Source organism: Manis javanica, chromosome X (assembly GCF_040802235.1).
Source record: "Manis javanica isolate MJ-LG chromosome X, MJ_LKY, whole genome shotgun sequence".
Taxonomy (NCBI): domain Eukaryota; kingdom Metazoa; phylum Chordata; class Mammalia; order Pholidota; family Manidae; genus Manis; species Manis javanica.
The window spans coordinates 139,006,477-139,025,385 of record NC_133174.1 but is presented as its reverse complement, the minus strand read 5'-3'; the positions used below and the strand labels follow the sequence as shown (position 1 = coordinate 139,025,385).

The window sequence follows — 18,909 nt, the reverse complement described above, 5'->3', positions numbered from 1 at the left end:
CTGGGTTCCGCAGTGTTGCCTCTTCTCCTTCGTGCACAGGAATGTCTCCGAGGGAAGCCTGTGCTCTAGATGAGACTCTAACTGTTTACAGCCCAGCCTTGGCCTCGGAGACGTAGTATTTGCTGATTAAGCTTGGCAATAGATTGTGTGTTTTGGTGAATTGACGATGGTGCTGATTATCATTAAGTTACAATGGAAATGGAATGTTTGTGGATGTGTGCAGTGGGCTTGAGCATAGTCAATGCCTGAGTAGGGAAACAGTGTATTCAGCCAAAGGGATGGTTCTGGAAAGTGGGTAGTCAATGAAACCTAAAGTACATCTAGGCTGGAACCCCTGACTGGATGAATAGGGTTAATATGCTACAGATGGAGTAGCTGTGTTCCCTACCTCTCTGTGAGAGAAAAGAAACAGTGCCACAGATTGCAGTAATCAACCTCTTTCTATACATGCATCAAGTTTTGTGTGAGTCTTATTGGTGTGAGCTGTGCTGCTGTGTGCTCTGTGGGGATCAAGTGTACTGGGCTGGAGTGGGACTTGTTTGAGTTTGCCATCGTTTCGAGGGGTTTGGTAGGCTGGAATGGGCTTTGCTAGGTGGGAGTAGGCTGCCCTGTACTCTGAGGTGTGCTGGAGTGGGTGGGCTTGTCTGGGCTGCAATGGGGTAAACAAGGCTGACAGAAGCAGGAAAAGAGAAACTTAACAATGGAATAACTCCACTTCAAGGCGTCATTTCCCAGCTTGGCAAATATATGATTCATCCATTCATTCCAAAAATGTTCAGTGAGCACCTTTGGAGTAACAGGCTCCTTTTCTATTTACTCGAGGATACAGAGATAACAAAATGGACACTAACTTTAAGGAACTCTTGGGTTAGGGGGAAAGGCAGACAAGTAAACAGGGAGTTATAATAAAGTTAGAATAAATGAAAATAAATGCAAAGGGTGTGTCATGTGGTATCACCTATCTCCAAATCTCAGTCACTTAACCCAGCAAAAGTATATTCCTCATGTATACAGAGTCCATTGTAGATCCAAGTAATTCTCCAGGGCAGTTGTCTTCCAGTTGCTGCCTTATCATTACAGCATGTTTCAGTATTATGGTGGCTCTACATCAACATGTTTCCAAGATGACCATGACAGGGGGTTCTGGCATTGGACATTAATTGTCCCATCCAGGGAGGGACACACATCACTTCCTCCTGCAACCAAAGCCAGTGGGTGACGTAGCTGTTCCCTAGTTTAAGTGGGCGGGGCACAGGAGTAGGAGTACAGTCATCTGACATTCCTGGAAGTGGGAGAGAGTGTCTGTTGGAACCTTTGTAACCTACCACGTGTAAGGGTCCTCTCGGCGTGAGAGCTGAGCACATGTGGATGTCAGAGATCTCTAAGCATTCTTCCTGAACCTTAGAGTTTGGGGATTCTGCTGTCATTTTCAATAATACCTAAACAGATGGACTTTGTACCTGCACCTACCGTGTTCTTCATGAAAAAAAGTAGAGGTGAGGGTTTTTTTGTTTTTTTTCTGTGACCATGCCAAGTATCCTTTCTCAGACCTAGCAAGTCGGCTCTCATTTGGAGCATTATTGCACTGGACTGTCTCTGAGCTGAGGCAACAGGCTTTCCTGACACTCTACTTTTCTACTTTATTTGACCAGATGCAGTAACTGAAGTGAAAACCGACATCTATGTGACCAGTTTTGGCCCTGTGTCAGACACTGACATGGTAAGTATAGTTCCTGGAAAAGTGAAATGAAAGATGATGCCAACAGTTCAAAGAAAATAAATTGGTGTTTTCCTAGGGCAGGGCCTTGTAGCTATGTTCTAGGAAAAAGTCTTGTCTCAAATGAATTTGCTACCCTCACCATCCTACATTTAGCCAAATCCATCTTTTGTCCTGCTCGACCTACCTATTCACATATAAAGCATATCAGGAGTATCCTTCCCTTCCCACCCCGCCAACACATCTTTCAAACTTCAGCTTGGCTCCCTATCATCAGTAAAACTTTTCCTGACTCTTGCCTTCACCTTTTGCCAGCACCTCACAATATTAGCATAAATTGGTCATGTGAGGACAGCCTTGTGTTGGGCACTTTCAGTCAAGCAACGGGTAGTGTCATCCAAGTCTGTGCCTTGCAAACAGGTCACATTCACTGGGGACATGGACTGACCAGGGTGATGCAAACTATTTGGAAGAAGAGTCAACACCATTTCTGGAACTGGTCCTTCTACAGATGTGAGCAGGGAAGAGCTTTGGGGCAGATTCAAGGAATGCAGCAGGGCACAGCAGTACTAGCGAGAGGGTGACTGACGAGCCGTCTGCAAGGACTTCCCCTTCAACCATTCTCTCTTGCTGTCAAGGCAGAGAATGCAGTGAAGAGGTGAGGCAGGAGACCCCATCCTAATGGACTTCCACCTAATCAATACCTGCTAAGTATCAGAAACTTGAATAATTATCATGTAGAGAAACAAAGGGGCTATTATCTGCTCAGTATGCCTGGCAGTTATTAGATGCTCAATAAATTTTTGGTGAATGAGTGACTTTGTGTTGAAGATAAAAGTCTTAAAATCATAAAAAAATATCAAAAAATATGAAATGTCCATATTTATCACTCAATTTTTTTTCTGTATCTCTATATTCAGTGGGACTACTACTTAGGAGAGGACAAAGCTTCTTTTGAACTGTTAGGTAAATACAAAATGTTGTACAGGGATGTCATAGAATTTGTCTCATAGGTAATGCAGAACCATTGAGTGGACTTGTGTAGGACAGGAAAGATATACATGTTTCATTCTAGAATCATTGGTTTGGCAGTCTGTATGGAATGGGGTGCAAGGGGGAAAGGCCTCGAGGCTGACAATTGGCGTGCTGATTTTATATGGCTCTCCTTTCAATAAAGCAAGATCTGTGAGCCAGTTGGAAAAGTAGACTAGTTCGCAGGAGAGGAAGTCATGAGTGGTTGTGAGGGCAAAAAAAGGGAAAGTAGAGGCCTGAACTTTGTCTTTCAAGTGTGGAGTAAAGAGTAGAATACAGAGATACAGCAGACTGCATGTTAACTCCTTAATGGGAAGTAAGTCTTCATGGCTTCTCTGGAACTTACCAGAGTACTTGACATATAGGGGGAGCTCAGTAAGGACCATGTTTGATGCATGAGGGATGGAGGAGACCAGTCTCTCAAATGGGTAGCAGGAAAGCTTGAATGTCTAGATCTCTCCCCCCGCAACACATTGACTACTAGTGCCCACAACTTCAGATCCAAGCATGTGTTAAAACTGTTGCCATTTGGTCATTCAAAAGGTCCTCCTTAATAGCCCAACTCCACATTAAGGGACTTCTAGGGTCCCCTATATTTAGAGAGCTCACAGATCATTGGAGATGATCAGCTTCACCAGGGATATGCAGCCCTCTCTTTATACTGCTGGGAATTAGCAATAGATTAGGACTTTTTAGAAGAAAGCAACTAAAGCTACCCTTCGAACACACACACACACTCTAACTCTCAGTCATGTATCAATATCCACAAACATGCAAACAAATGTATGTGCACACAAGAAAGTACATACAGAATACAAAGAGCCCACATGTTAGTCCAGGTGCTCCACAGACACGATGTGCAAACACATACCTACATCCAGGGGTACTACAGAAGCGCACACACAGCCCCTGCCCAAACCAGCCTTCTCCCTGCTCCTTCCCCATACGAGCAGGCGCATGTGCGTGGGCACAGACTTTGGAGACCCTTCAAGCAATCCAGACTTTCTCTCTGTCTCTTTTGAAGTTTCATGTTCCACTTGCTTGTTTGTTTTTCTACCTCACGGTAAAGCGGAGACAACAGAATGATTCCTTTCCGCTGGCGAGGGCAGACTTTGATCAAATAAATTTCAGGTTATTTCTAGCTGTACTTCCATTCTGTCATACACAGAATAGCTATGAACACTGGCTGAGAAACACTTTTCTGGTGTTTTAAAAAAACTTCTTCCTGTATTACTGTGGCAACTGACCCAGGGTCAGAGATGACTGGGTGAAACATCAGTCATCTGACATTACCAACTAATTGAAGCAAGAACCCAGTCTCTTCTGAGATCATAGACTGCTTAGAAAAGTCGATGAAGATGAGGGCTGGCTTGGTTCTTGACTCATTTCCAGCCGAATAGGAAGTTTTTGACCAGAATACTTTCCCAAGGAAGTAGAGGCAGACTTTTCTTTACAAAAAGGGGAAATTATAGTGCTGGTTTGAGCACTGAACCAGCACAACCCATAACCCTTTGCAGTCATTGCAGTCCTTCATCAAACACTGACCCCTGCAGACATACATCCTGAGTTTGACAGAAAGCTCCATGAAGGGGCATGTCTGTTTTTTTCAATCTCAGTACCACCAATGCCTAACTCAGTGTTTGACCCTTGGTAGGCTCTCGACTATTTGTTAAATGCAAGAATTAATGAGATGGAACAAATCAGATCTGAGGAAATTATGACTATGTTCCTTTACTTGACTGAAAGTTCTTCAAAGGCAAAAGACATGTCAGGTACATTTCTATCTCCAGCACTTTGTAAGTGGTGAGACAATATGAAACATTAGTAGCATGCCCTGAAGATAAAGGGTAAAAGTAGCTTTCTTCAAGAGACACTGTTGAGGAGATATTAGTGAGTCTATCATTGATGACTCTAAGCTTTGGGCTACTAGTTTTGGTGGCTTCTCCCTCTGTGAAAATAAGGATCTGTGACAACAGGGAATTGGGCAAACATGAAATCTGACCAGTGGTAGATGTTTCCAAGGGAAAAGTCAGAGAAGGAAACTTAATGTAGAATACAAGACATAAGTTGGAAGCTGGTTACAGTGGGAATTTTATAGGATCGTGAATGAAAGGCTTGTGTCAACCATTTGCAATTAATGGAGTTCGATATTCCTGTGGTGCATAGCTCCTCAGCAGTAATACCGGCCCTGTGTCCGTGGTCTCCCAGGAGAGAAACAGAACACGGATCTAATCCCAGTTCGAATGGACTGAGGCCACATGACCTTCCTTGATATTATATTTTTAGGAGTTTAGACCATTTTCAGAATCAATGTGTGGAAAGATGATGGAGGTGGCAAAATGAGAGGAAAGCTGCAAAAGTTTTAGTGAAAATGCGGTTTCATTGCCACTTCTCTTTCAGACTGTTCGGTCTGCTCCTTACCAATGAGCAATGGCTCTTGGCACGTGGAAGCCTTTCCTGGTCTCCCAGGATCCTTTGGATTAGAATGCAGAGAAAGTGGGGTACTGGTTTCAGAATGGCATGTTAGGCATGTGATCAGTGATGGGAAAGGAAGGTCGTAAGGTGAAAATTGATATTTTGTGAGTAGATTTTTTAAGTGTTCTCAACACGAAGGAAGGGGACTATGTGAGGTGAGAGATGCATTCACTTGATTGTGGTAATCATTTCGCAATGTATATGTATATTAAGTTATCACGTTGTATAACTTGAAAAATCTTATAATGCAACTTACATATATACAATTTTTACTTGTCAGTCATACCTCAGTAAAGCTGGAAGAAAAAGAAAGGAAGGTAGCAACTGAGAAAAAGTTTGGACGCTTTTCTGGTCCAAACCACCTTCCGACAAAGCTGCTATTCTAGCTCTCATCCTAAAGCCCCAGGTTCTGCCGTGGTCCTTGAGTATGCCAGAAGTTTACAGGGTCCTGAATTATGTATTCAACAAATATCTATCTGAATGTATTGATAAAGCTAGTAAGAAAATAAAGAGGACAAAGAGTACTAATGTTACTAGAGTATAGAACAACCAGGAAACTTAAAATGCCAATTTTAGGTTTGGTCAACCTCACGCATCCCAGGGATACTTAAACTGCTTAGACACCTGCTAGGGAACACATGCCAGCTGCCACTTGTCAACGAAGAAACTTCTAGGGTGTACAGTGGACAGCCAGGTAATGGTGCAAGTAGGCAACACAATAAGACAACTAACAGTATAACATAATGAGGAAAAATGAAATAGAGGCTTGGGAAATGAGAACCCATAAAAAACATTGTAATTCTTGATAACAGGTTTAGGTGCCATATATTTTGGTCTCAGAACTGCTTATGAAAATCATGCTAACTTACCAGAGTATCCAAAGACCATACAGGAACAAAGGTGGTGTTAATTAAAAAAAAAGTATCACAGGGACCTCTTTCCTCGTGGCAGTGGGCTTGAAGTTATTGCACCTGTTTCCCCACTAGCAGTGGAAAAAGTAGCTAGGTCCACTTCAAGCTCTCACTCACTGGTGTCTCAGGCACAGAAGGGAGATGAGCCTTTGTCTATTGTGAGAGCCTCTGAGGCTGTCATTTTCCTTTTATTTAATGGGCTACCATATTCATTCATGAAACATAGAAAGGGATTCGTGCCTGCGGGTTTTTGTGTAGGAGTCCCTGACCAGGAATCTCCTGGGCTACTTTTATGTAAAATAGACAGGACACATAAACAATACTCATAAGACTATTTCAAAGCCTAAATGCAACTGAAAGAGGCAAGTGGATTCATGGGTAAACAGGGATGACAGAAGCACGAAAAGAGAAGCTTAACAGTACAGTAACTTCTCTGGGTATCGTTATCGTTTCCAATGTGGCAAAATATGATGAAACTCACCCATTCATAACAAAAATGTGTATTATTTTTTTCTTTTTGTATTATTACATCTCTATTTTTCTTTTTTGTTTTCTGATTCACTGATTTTTTCATTCTGACTAGATCATCTTTTATTTATTTATTTATTTTAATGAGAAACTCATCAGATCCCTGCCATCCCTGGCTCTAGGGGCTGGCAAGCAGTGCCTCCCTGGAGCCCCAGGTCGGAGGCGGGAGGAGACTGGGGACAGGGCAGATGAGGGATGCTGATGCACATGCCACCCGTGTGCCCCACTGGGCCCTGCCTTCCCTACCGACAAGCACTACCTCTTTCTTTAGTTTCCTTGGGGTACTCTGTGTTCCTTCTGATTTCTTGAGGTAGATGAGCTTACAGTTTTCCTTTTTCTTAAGGCTTTCTCCTTCTTAAAAATTTATTGAGTCTATTTCTTTTTTGTTCTTTTGTTCATTTGTTTTCATATTTAGCTTCCACATATAAGTAAGATCATACAGTATTTGTCCTTCTCTGTCTGACTTTTTTCACTTACCATAATACCCTGTAGGTCTATTCATGTCACAAATGGCAAGATATCATTCTTTTTAATGATTCAATAATATCGCATTGTGTATATATATCACCTCTTCTTTATCCATTCATCAGCTGGTGAACACTTTGGTTGCTTCCATATCTTGGTTATTGTAAATATTACTGCAGTAAACGTAAGGGTGCATATGTCTTTTTGAGTTAGTGTTTTTGTTTTCTTCAGCTAAATACCCAGAAGTGGAATTTCTGGGTTGTATGATAGTTGTGTTTTTAAATTTTTAAAGAACTTCCATACTGTTATCCATAGTGGCTGCACCAGTTTATATTTCCACTAACAGTGCACAGGGGTTCCCTTTCCTGCACATACTCACCAACACTTATTTCTTGTCTTGTTGATACTAACCATTCTACCTAGTGTAAGGTGATCACTCATTGTGGTTTTAATTTGCATTTCCATGAAAATTAGTGATGTGGAGCATCTTTTCATGTGCCTTTTGGCCATCTGGATGTCTTCTTTGGACACGTGTCTGTTCGGGTCCTCTGTCCCTTTTTAAAACTGGATTATTTGTGGGTTTTCTTGGTGTTGAGTTGTTGGAGTTCTTTATATATTTTGAATATCAACCCCTCATCAAATATATCATTTGAAAATATGTTCTTCGTCAGTCAGTAGGTTGCCTTTTCATTTTGTTGATGGTTTCCTTTGTTGTGCAGAAGCCTTTTAATTGGATGTAGTCCCATTTATTTGTTTTTGCTTTTGTTTCCTTTGCCTAGGTAGGCATATCCAGAAAACAAAATTGCTAAGGCCAATTCCAAGTTTACTGCCTGTCTTTTCTTTTGGGCGTTTTATGGTTTCAGGTCTTACATTTAAATCTTTAATCAATCAGGAGTTTATTTTTGTGTGTGGTATGAAGACAGTGATCCAGTTTCATTTGTTTGCAGGTAGCTGTCTAGTTTTCCCAGCCTCATTTATTGAAGAGAGTGTCATTTCTCCATTGTATTCTTATCTCATTTGGCATAGATTAATTCATATATGAGACAGATTTATTCTGGGCTCTCCATTCTGTTCCATTTATCTGTGTGGCTGTTGTTGTGTCAGTACCACACATGGTACCTTCGGCTTTGTTCTTTCTCAAGATTGCTTTGGCTATTTGAGGTCATTTGCAGCTCCAAAAAATTTTAGGATTTATTTTTTATTTGGTCTAGTTCTATAAAAAATGCTGCTGCTATTTCGATAGGGTTTGCATTGAATCTGTACATTTCTTTGGGTAGTCTGGACATATTAACAGTATTCTTCTAATTCATGAGCATGATGTATCTTTCCATTTATTTATGCTGTCTTCAGTTTCTTTCTTAAATGTCTAATAGTTTTCAGGGAACAGGTTTTTCACCTCCTTGGTTAGATTTATTCCTAAGCTATTTTATTCCTTTTGATGCAATTATAAATAGAATTGTTTTCTTAATTTCTCTTTCTGTTAGTTTGTTATTAAATTATAGAACAGATTTCTATATATCGATTTTGTATCATGCAGCTTTACTGACTTCATTTATTAGTTCAAATAGGTTTTTGGTGGATTCTTTGGGGTTTTCTATATACAATATCGTGTCATTTGCAAGAGGTGACAGTTTTACTGCTTCCTTACCAATCTGATGCCTTTTATCTCTTTATTTTGTTTGCCTGCTGTGGCTGTGGCTTCCAGGACTATGTTGAATAAAAGTAGTGAGAGTGGACATCCTTGTCTTGTTGCTGATCTTTGAGGAAAAGCTTGAGTATGATGTTAGCGGTGAGTTTGTTGTAGATGGCCTTTATTATACTGAGGTACATTCCTTCTATATCCTATTTGTTGAGGGCTTTTATTATGAAAGGGTGCTGTATATTGTCAGATGCTTTTTCTGCATCTATTGTGATGATCACATGATTTTTATCTTTCATTCTATTAATGTAGTATATCACACTTACTGATTTGCGTATGTTGAACCATCCTTGCATCCCAGGGATAAATCACACTTGGCTGTGGTGAATGATCCTTTTAACATATTTTTTAAAAATTTCTTTCTCTACTTTTATTAATGAATGCATGAGCAAAAACAGCTGGCTTCACAAACATTTCTGCTGAGCTGCAGTGTTGTAAAGAAGGTGAATTCCAGTGTTTCAGTCTTGGAAAGGACCTTTAGAGCTAACTAATCTCACTCTCATACAATACAGGGGTCCTCTTCGTAAATCACTCAATCCAGGGACACAGAGCCAGAGTCTTTTGAGTCCTTAAAGCTGGAGTGAGCAGTGAAGGTTAACAGTTCAGCCTTGGGAATCCAGAGCAGTGATTTTTTTTTTTTTACTGTGGACCAAGATTCATCCCTCCCTCCCTCCCTCCCTCCTTCCTTCCTTCCTTCCTTTTCATTTGCAACATTGTAGTTACTAGATTCCCCCCATTATCAAGTCCCCCCCCCACATACCCCATTACAGTCACTGTCCATCAGCATAGCAAGATGCTATAGAATCACTACCTGTCTTCTCTGTGCTATCCTGCCTTCCCTGTGCCCCCTTATTCCCCTTATCCTGCCTTCCCACCCACCTTCCCCAGTCCCTTTCCCTTTGGGAACTGTTAGTCCATTCTTGGGTTCTGTGAGTCTGCTGCTGTTTTGTTCCTTCCGTTTTTGCTTTGTTGTTATACTCCACAGAGGAGGGAAATCATTCAATACTTGTCTTTCTCCACCTGGCTTATTTCACTGAGCATAATACCCTCTAGCTCCATCCATGTTGTTGCAAATGGGAGGATTTGTTTTCTTCTTATGGCTGAGTAATATTCCATTGTGTATATGTACCACCTCTTCTTTATCCATTCGTCTACTGATGGACACTATTCAAACATTGTTTTCTCTCTTTTTGTCCCTAGGAATACACAATTGATGTATTTTTTCGACAGACATGGCATGATGAAAGACTAAAATTTGATGGCCCCATGAAGATCCTTCCACTGAACAATCTCCTGGCTAGTAAGATCTGGACCCCTGACACCTTCTTCCACAATGGCAAGAAATCAGTAGCCCATAACATGACCACACCTAACAAGCTGCTCAGACTGGTGGACAATGGAACCCTCCTCTACACAATGAGGTTAGAGAGTGATGCCCTCACATCTAAAGTATACTGGGGGTAGGATGGGTTGAAAGCAGCATGTTTTAGGATATCTATTGAAAATTCTGTCAAGTTTAAAGATTAGAAATGCACATATAGGTTACAGATATGTGCATTTGTAGTATACACACTCACAAACATACATATTGTAGACATATATAAATAGAGTATTGGAAGTATGAATATTCTCAGACACATGGTGATATATGTGATTTATGAATGCATGCCTACTCAGAAACACATGTGGACTAACAGGCATATACATATTCAAGGTCACTTAAAAACAGACTCACAACTGTATGCACAGGTGTGAACAGTGTGTGTGTGTGTGTGTATCTTAAGGATTATACAGAGAAGGAGAAATATACTAAGAAAATAGACAGTAAAAACAGCCAGTGTCAAAGGACAGTAAGGAAAAAGAGTCAAGGTAGTAGATACCCAAGTAACATGGGCGAATGATGGTGCTACAAGCTTTGGGAGAGCATATGAGAGTTGAGAGAAATTTCAAGAGGATAAATCTGCAAGGTTAATTTTGGACAAGAGAAGCTTCAGAAGGTCGTAGATTATCCAGGGATAGACATCTAATAGCTGTTGGATATACAAGTCTTAAGATCAAGAGAGATACAAGCTAGAGATGTAAAGTGTGATACTGTCACTATGTTGGGACAACCATGTGAATGGATGTGATCACTTTAGGAAAGGAGAGTGAGAAATGTAGAGTTAGATGAAATCATGCCAAAGGTCCAATCACGTAGCATCACTATTATTAAGGCAGAAGTTGAGAAAGAAGAACTTATGAAGGAGACCCAGAAGGAAAAGTAAGGAATGTATTATTAGAGCCATTAGTGTGCAGTATCTTGAAAGGTAAGTGTGGTAGTCAGTGCTGCTACTTCCAGTATTTCCAGTTTACGTCCTGGGCACAGGGGTAGTATTGCACTTCCATAGAGCGTTGAAGTTAGGCATGAACAAATGACTTGCATTGATCAACCAAAAGTGAGTGGAAATAGTATGTGTCACCTCTGAAGGAGGATAGGAAACTTTTAAGAGCTAGTACGTGATTTTCCATGTTCCTCTTCTCCACTGGCCACAGTGAGTAGCATTCTGCCATGGAGGTAAACGTTGAAAAGGCGGTGGGAAGGATGGAAGGAATAGAAGCATGAATAATGATAATGTATGAAGGAGAATTTAGAATAGAGCATAAGTGGAGGAAGAGATAGAAGAGAGACGTAAGTGTAATAAAGTACATACAGAGAAGAGCAAAGAAGCTGGAGCAAAGAGACGATGATGGGCAGGAGAGCGAGTGAACACGCCGAAACTGAGAACAGTAGAGGAGAAGGAATAGAGAAGGAACAAGGATAGCAGAGAAACTGAATAATAAAAGGAAGAGAGGATAAAGGAGGTTTGAGTTTTGGAGGAGGGGTAGAAAAGAGAGAAGAAAGGAGAGGAAAGGAGGGGAATGTCGAAACGTGAAGAAGAGAGGATGCAGATTGAGGTGGGCAAAAGATGAAGCAGACCAAAGGATTCGTAACCAGAAAAATCGAGTTAGGTGAATGGGAAAAAGATAATCACTTGGACCTTCACTCTAGTCGGAACGGGACAAAGAAGTGGAGTTTGAGAGGCTGCGAGTCCATGCAGAATGGCCTTGTGTTTATTCTGAAGTACAGCACGGAGGAAGTCCAGACGTTTAGCAGCACGATGAAGCCATTGGTTCCCGCACAGAGTAGGGAAGGTGGGTTCGGAGGGAGGTCTAGGTTCAAAACTGAAAATAAAATCTTTGCTCTGCCTCTGCCCCCACAATTTATTCATCTGGTGTCCTTTTGTAAGACACAAATTATCTGTTTTCTTGTTCTGATAATAATGGGGCTCTTGCCTGTCTTGACGACACATGAAGAGCATAAACTGCATAAGGTCTGAAGGACACTTAGGAATTTTCAGGAAGTGTTATTTTACAGCATTCCTATTATTATTTTGATCCTCAGAAATCTTATCTGCATTCCATAGGAAAACTACAGAAGGACAGCTTCTTAGAAAAATCTGACCAAGAATTGCATAGCCATGTAATTAGGACAGTTTAGAATGAAACCTTGCCTGGCCTCATCTTGGGACCTCAGGACAACCATAAAAATGCAGACCAAAGCTCATTACCTGCTGGTTGCTTCAGCAGCAACATACTAAAACGGGAACAACACAGAGAAGATTAGTAGAGCCCAGCTCAAGATAATGTGCATGTTTATGAAGTATTTTCCATTTTTCTCACAGATGGAAATGAAGGGAACTTCATTTCTATTAATGACATCTTATTTATTGAAGAAGGTATGGATAAATATATTCATTGTATTATTCTTTATACCTAATTTATATAAATGTTGCATAATATATGATGCAGCTAAAAAAGTTACATTAATTGTTTAAGTAGGAAGAATAACTACTGATTGAATTTAACTAGATTTTATCTTATTAACTTGAATCATTCATGCAACACATTTATGAGTGCTTATTATGTTTAAGGCTTTGGAATATGTGCTGAGCTACAGAGATAAATAAGATGCAGCTCATGCTCTTAATGACCTTATAGTCTAACAGTTAAAGCAGACATTGTGGACAGATAGCTGCACAATAATAATATAAAATCCCTTAACTAGAGGAAGGTGCAGAATGGTATAGAATTATAGGGTAAGGAACACCCAAAATCATGTGGAGACGTCAAAGAAACTTGCAGACATAGGTGACATTATCCTGTATCTTGAATCTTGAAGAAAGTGTAGGTAACTATCAGGCAGATGAGGGGCAGGGTGAGGTATAGGAGGGTATTCCAGGCAGAGGAAATAGCATGCACAAGGGCAGGTGTTCATGAATAAACAACATTTGTCAGAAAATTCTTGTCTTTCACTTGCTTATTCTTCCAAAATAAATTTCTTGAGGGCTTAATGAGACTCAAATAGCATTCTGAGCCCTAAGGATAAAGTGGTAAGAAAAAATAGATATGATCTCTGCCCTCACAAGATTTACATTCTAATGAGAAAAACAATCAAACCATGATGACAGGGTAGAATAAGTGCTATGATCAGAAGAGTCCGTGGGGGATATCCACAATGAATTCCAGAGGGCATCACTTTTAAATTGAGACTTTAAAGATGTGTAGATGTAAGTTAGAATAAAAGATAGGGAGCAAATGTTCCAGGGAGAGAGTACGGCAGGTATGAAGTCCAAGGGAGTTGGGGGTGGGTACATGGTGATGATACAGAAACAAACTAAAAGAAGTTCAGTGTGATTGGACTACAGAGTAAAGTGCGCTGGAGTGGCCTGGGCTGGAGTAGGGATGCTTATGAGTTCTGTTGGCATAAAAATGATAGGGATCCATTTTTATTGGATCCATAGCTTACTGCAGGGGAATGACAGAAACAGATTTGCGTTTTAGCTGGAAGATTCTAGGAGTAGTGTGGAAGGTTGATTGGAGGAAGGCAAGGACAAAGATGAGATGCCTCCTTGTATGAGCTATAATACTCTAACAACAATAATAACAACAACTACTATGTATTGAACACCTATGAGCCAGAGACTTTATGAAAAACATCTCTTGTCATCACAAAAACTATTCAATATAGGTTTTATTATCCCCATTGAATAGATTCAGAAAGTGAATCTTGAAAGAATAAAAATGACTTATGCAAGAAGATGCACTTATTAAGCAAATGCAGGTCTGTCTGACTTCAAGCTACTGCTTTATTCACTAAATAAGGCTTTGAAGAAGGATATGGATTTACGATATGATCAAGATGCTAATTGGTGGTACTTGGTGCCCAAGTGCAAGTTGGTAGGGGTCAGGATGTTTTATGAGTACTTCCTGTAAGTAAAGAGGTCCTCTAGGATAATGTACTAAGGGTTATAATGTACTAATAAAGTGCTAAGGGTTAGGAAAAATGATGATAATCCAAGTATTAATATTCCCATTGAATGTGGAGAGGCTTTTGTGTTAACATCCCCACTTTTTAAAAAATTACTAAACTGAAGTTTCAATAGAGCCGAAGTCACACCACTAATAAGTGACAGAGCTGATACAAAAACCCAAATCACTCTAAGGTTGAGGTAAACTTTTCCCCCCACTACACCCTGCCACTTCCTCGAACAAGGGAATGGAGGGGATATCAATTTTAAGCATAATAAGTCTGAGTTGGAAATGAGAAGCTGCAATTAGAAATTCAGATCTGAAACTCTGAACTTCAACACAATAGGATTTTGGAAAATTGAATACATTGCACAGTCTCTTCTTGTGCTGGGCTACACAGTAACAGTGTCCTACACTTAGTGAAAATTAAAGAAAATGAACACTCACTTCCTTCATGACTTCCTTGATTCTTTGTAGGATTCAGTCAGTTTTGCTTTTGTAGTTGGGATGTTCCAAAGACAAATTATTTGAAAGATAAATTATGCATGATGCCAAGATGGCCCCATCCCCTAAATGTTAACAGTTAAAGCGCCTCTTCCTACTTCATATGCAAATAGCTTGTACTTGAATATTCACTCTAGACTTCTGAAATGGCCAGGAAGCAGGGGAGGCTTTTGAGCCACATTGTTAGTTGATAGAACTTAATGTAATCAAATCAACCAAGCATTGGTAGGATTGTTTCACATTTCATAATGGCTTTTTCTCTAGAGGATTCCACCTGTGTAGTTCCTTATTCATTACGTAGAAACTGACTCAAAGAACTATCCTTATCCTAACACAAGGGGGATTTACAGATCACCAGAAGTTTCCCTCACTCTAGCTCCGAAGAACCCAGCTATTTTAGATACTAGCCCTAGACAGAGCGGCATAGTGTGTGTTATAGTGAAAGTATTGGGGGTTGAGTGTCTTCTTGAAAATCCCCTTTGATCCTGCCCTTTGAGAACACCGTCAGTGCCTACTACCAGGTCTACACAGACCTTCACTGAGCAGTCAGAGTCTTCCCTGACTCCACAAGTCCCCTTTCCTCGGCTGACCAGTTTGAGTACTGGTCCCTGACTCTCCCTTGCCAGTTCCTGCCTCCCCACTCACCTTCCTTGTCCCCACCCCCGTCGTCATCCATTCATGACCGTCCTTCACACTCTGCTCCCAGGCCCCCACCTTCCAGAGGCTGAGGGCTTGTGAGCCTAGACTATACGGTGGGATGAAATGAACATCACTAAAGGACCTCGTGGTCACCTTACTTGAAAAGCATATATTTTTCTGATCATAAAATTAATGTGCTAATTATAGAAAAACTGGAAGACGGAAATGTAGTAAATGCTGAGAGAATGTATCCGTCTTTTTTACCCCAAGGCAGTCACTTAATATCTTGTCTTTCTTGGGGCGTGAAATTTTTACATTGCTGTGATCATACTCTATGCTTCCTCGTGAAATTTTTTATTCTTACTTCTTCACTAAGTATTGTATGTGATAGATTTTTGCAGAGATACTTTATGCTGTTACTAATACATTTTGTTGTGCAGTTTTATCGTAATTTACCTGACCTTCTTTCAATTAGTAGGAATTTAGATTATTTCCAGATTTTCAGTATTGTAAATAATGCTATGACGAACAGCTTTGTGAATAAAGTGTTTTTATGTATTTCACATTACTCCCTTAGGCTGGCCTCTCAGTACCAAATTGTCAAAAGCTTCTCTGTTTTGACCCCTTTCCCCATTCTCCTGCCACCGTCAAAGAGTCAAATTAAAAATAAAACACATATGTATTTGATATCTTGATCTGGACAGTGGAAAAATAAAGCAAACAAGCGTACAAATAATTAAAATCTTCAAACCAAGCCCAAACCAACCACCCCTGATGAGAACAGGTGAACAAGTGGCATCCTGATTTCCCTTCGAATTCTTTGCTTATTAGTGACCGTGATCATTGTTGTCGCTGTATGGTTGTTGGGCATTTGTACTTCCAGTTGTGTGAATCTGCCTTGAAGTTTTGCTTATGGGTTTTACTCTTTAAGTCATGAAAACAAATGACTCTTTTCCTATTAAACATGGGGACCCCTCCCAGTCTGGAGAGCAAATAAATCCTCACTTTCCTTTGCTTTTTTGTGGTTTGGTTTTACACTTAGTTTGCCCTGCTTTTCTCCCCACTATCAGTCCTAGATGCTCCTGGAGTTAAGATTTGGAAAATGTGGAAAATGGTGAGGATTGTTATGGAGGGGCTGCGTTTGTTCTTGGTTCTTGTCCCTGCAGCAACAAAGAATTGAAGGGCACAGACACAATAGTGAAGCAGAGTCAGAGTTTTATCTGAATACCTTCCAAGGGAGGAGCGGTAGCCAGAGTCAAGGTAGACAAAGGCAGGTTTCTTGAATAAAGCAGAATGGAAGGAAACACCGAGGGAGGAAAGGGAAGCTCATGGAACTGCCGCTCGGCATAGGGCATCACCCCCAGCCGACTCCTAAGGCCAGTGTCACGTGGCATCTAGTGTCTGCTTGGATCTGCACGGCGTGGGAGCCAAGCCCCCACCATCCCAGGTTTTGAGAGCGCCGCAGAGCACTGGATGGAGTGAGATTATGTTCTGGGAACTTCCCAAAGGCAAAGAAAAGAGATTTTCAGGCAGGCTACTAAAGAGTATGATCATAACAGCTGCAGTTATGTCCGGGTCACCCAGGCAACAAGAATTTGCAAGCCCAACTCAGCTCTCAGTAGCCCCTCCCTACTTATCCGAAGTAGGACAGGGAAAGCGACACAGTCCAAGGAAGGCGAGGGTGGGCAACCTCAGAGAGGAGATGCGCTTAAGGATTTAGGGTCGGGTTTTACAGGGCTTTTTTGGGTAGGGGTCAGCATAAGACATGATGTGTACGGGTGATTCATAATTCCTTTGGAGTTTTTGTCTTAAGAATAGGGTTATTTACGTGACTATGTTGGTTTGGGACTTCGGTATTCTTTGTCCACACAGATTTATTTACACTTCCTAGGTCTGTCCCCTGCCCTGGTTACAAAGTTACTCGATTAGGGGCTGGAGGAAGAGGAAAAAACAGCAATAGGTTAAGTTAAAGAATAAGCTGGGCCTTTTAGCAGGCTAAAGTAAATGTTACAATGGCATGATCTAACTGATACAACGAAGATGGGGCTGTGCTGGGATGCTTTTCTTTATCTGAGGAATATCCGGGCATTCTAAGGTACTCCTGGCCTTTGGAGTGTCAACTCATTAACTCATGAACTCTGTAAGTCCTTTCTAGCTCTCTGGTTTTACCTGGTTAACTCTTTGAGTCTCTTTTAGTGGGCTTTCCTGGCCTTATTCTCTTTCTACCCCACTCATGTCTGTTTTTCTGCCTAACAAAAGGAACTTTAGAGTAGGAATTAGGATCTCTGTATAAGTCCCCACTCTGGCCCAGATCAGCAGTATAACCACAGTAAGGCATTTCCCTTCTGTGAGCCTCAGTTCCTTCTTCTGGATGGAGGTGAAGATACCACTTCATGAAGTAGACAGCCTCGTTTTGGAAAGCTGAAAAAATGGGGCAGAAGGTAGGAAGCTTTTATAGGATAAAGAATAAAGAAGAAGTAAGGAAAAAAAAGGAAAATATCTGCTTGTCTGGGGACACATAGTTAACCTTGTTTGGGGTGAAAAGGCCCCAAGTTGGCTTGGAATTTGGGAATTGGCTGACTGAATATGCTGTTTCTGGTAAAGCAGAACAGTTATAGGGACATGACAGTTGTCTATGTTTCAGTTTGTTGACTTGGCACTGTGGGTAAAAGAAGCTTCGTCTTGGGCCTAGAAAGTTATTTCAACAGTGCTAAGGACTCAGGTATTTGTCCAGAGTGCTCTGGGATTTCTGTGAGGTAGACAACCCACTATTCCTGGCCAGCATGTAAGAGGTAATAATTGAATATGGTCTTGAAGGAAATTTGTGGCACATACCAAAGGAAGGGGAATGCCAGGCAGGAAAGAAAAAACAATGTAAGACACAGAAGTATGAGAGCTTTGTTTGGTGATTCACAAGTATTTGCAGATGGTATAGAGTGGGAAAAGTATAAATGCCAGAATATGATACTGGAGCTCCATGTATGAAGTAATTGTTAAAACTTTGATATACTTCTGTAAGTCCAGGGAAAGGAAATCCCGGGGCAAAATACCTCTACAAACTGAAATCAGTCAAAGGGACAAATAAAATTTAAAACTTGTTTATTGCTTACAAACTGCAGTCCAGCACTATCTCTCTCCCCTGCTCCGGAAGGAAGCCAGCAAGCAAGCCAGCCCCTCCCTTTAAACTCTCAGGTTCAGACATGCCCTGGGTTGCCCAGGTAATTACCATTGACATGGAGATGAACCCCTCTCCACCCCTGTGGATATGCAAATGAACTAAAGCCAGGGGAGATATTCTGGAAATGTTACAATTTTACCCACAACTTCCTATAAAGGCTAGATGCACTGATAGGGTAGTGGCAGGGTAGTGGCCTTCCAATTAGAGAACCCAAGGGCCTGCCAGTGTACAGAAGCCTTCTGCCTGTAGCTTGAGGATTTAATGGGAAGCCTACAGGCAACTGTGATTCTTGTAACCAATGTGCTGCTTGATTTGGGTGTTTGACTTCAGTACACTTGCAGGCCCTTGGATAATGTTGATTAAACATTTGCTGTCTTTCCTTTTTCACCATAAATCCTAGATCCTGTGCTTCATTGCAGGATTCTATCAGCAG

At 41.0% G+C, this 18,909-nt stretch overlaps 1 protein-coding gene and 1 non-coding gene across 5 annotated transcripts in view; both read left to right on the top strand.

Moving 5' to 3' along the window:
- Positions 1 to 18,909, top strand: part of GABRA3 (gamma-aminobutyric acid type A receptor subunit alpha3) — a 175,403-nt gene that overhangs the window by 116,049 nt on the left and 40,445 nt on the right. For all 4 annotated transcript variants that reach the window (XM_037025058.2, XM_073228071.1, XM_017667378.3 and 1 more), the window contains 2 exons: positions 1,653 to 1,720; positions 10,028 to 10,248. In XM_037025058.2, coding sequence (XP_036880953.1) covers positions 1,653 to 1,720; positions 10,028 to 10,248 — 289 coding nt within the window. The remainder of the gene's footprint in view (positions 1 to 1,652; positions 1,721 to 10,027; positions 10,249 to 18,909) is intronic.
- LOC118973670 (U6 spliceosomal RNA) lies at positions 12,416 to 12,521 on the top strand. Its single transcript, XR_005063162.1, has one exon. It is a non-coding gene; the product is annotated as a U6 spliceosomal RNA (small nuclear RNA).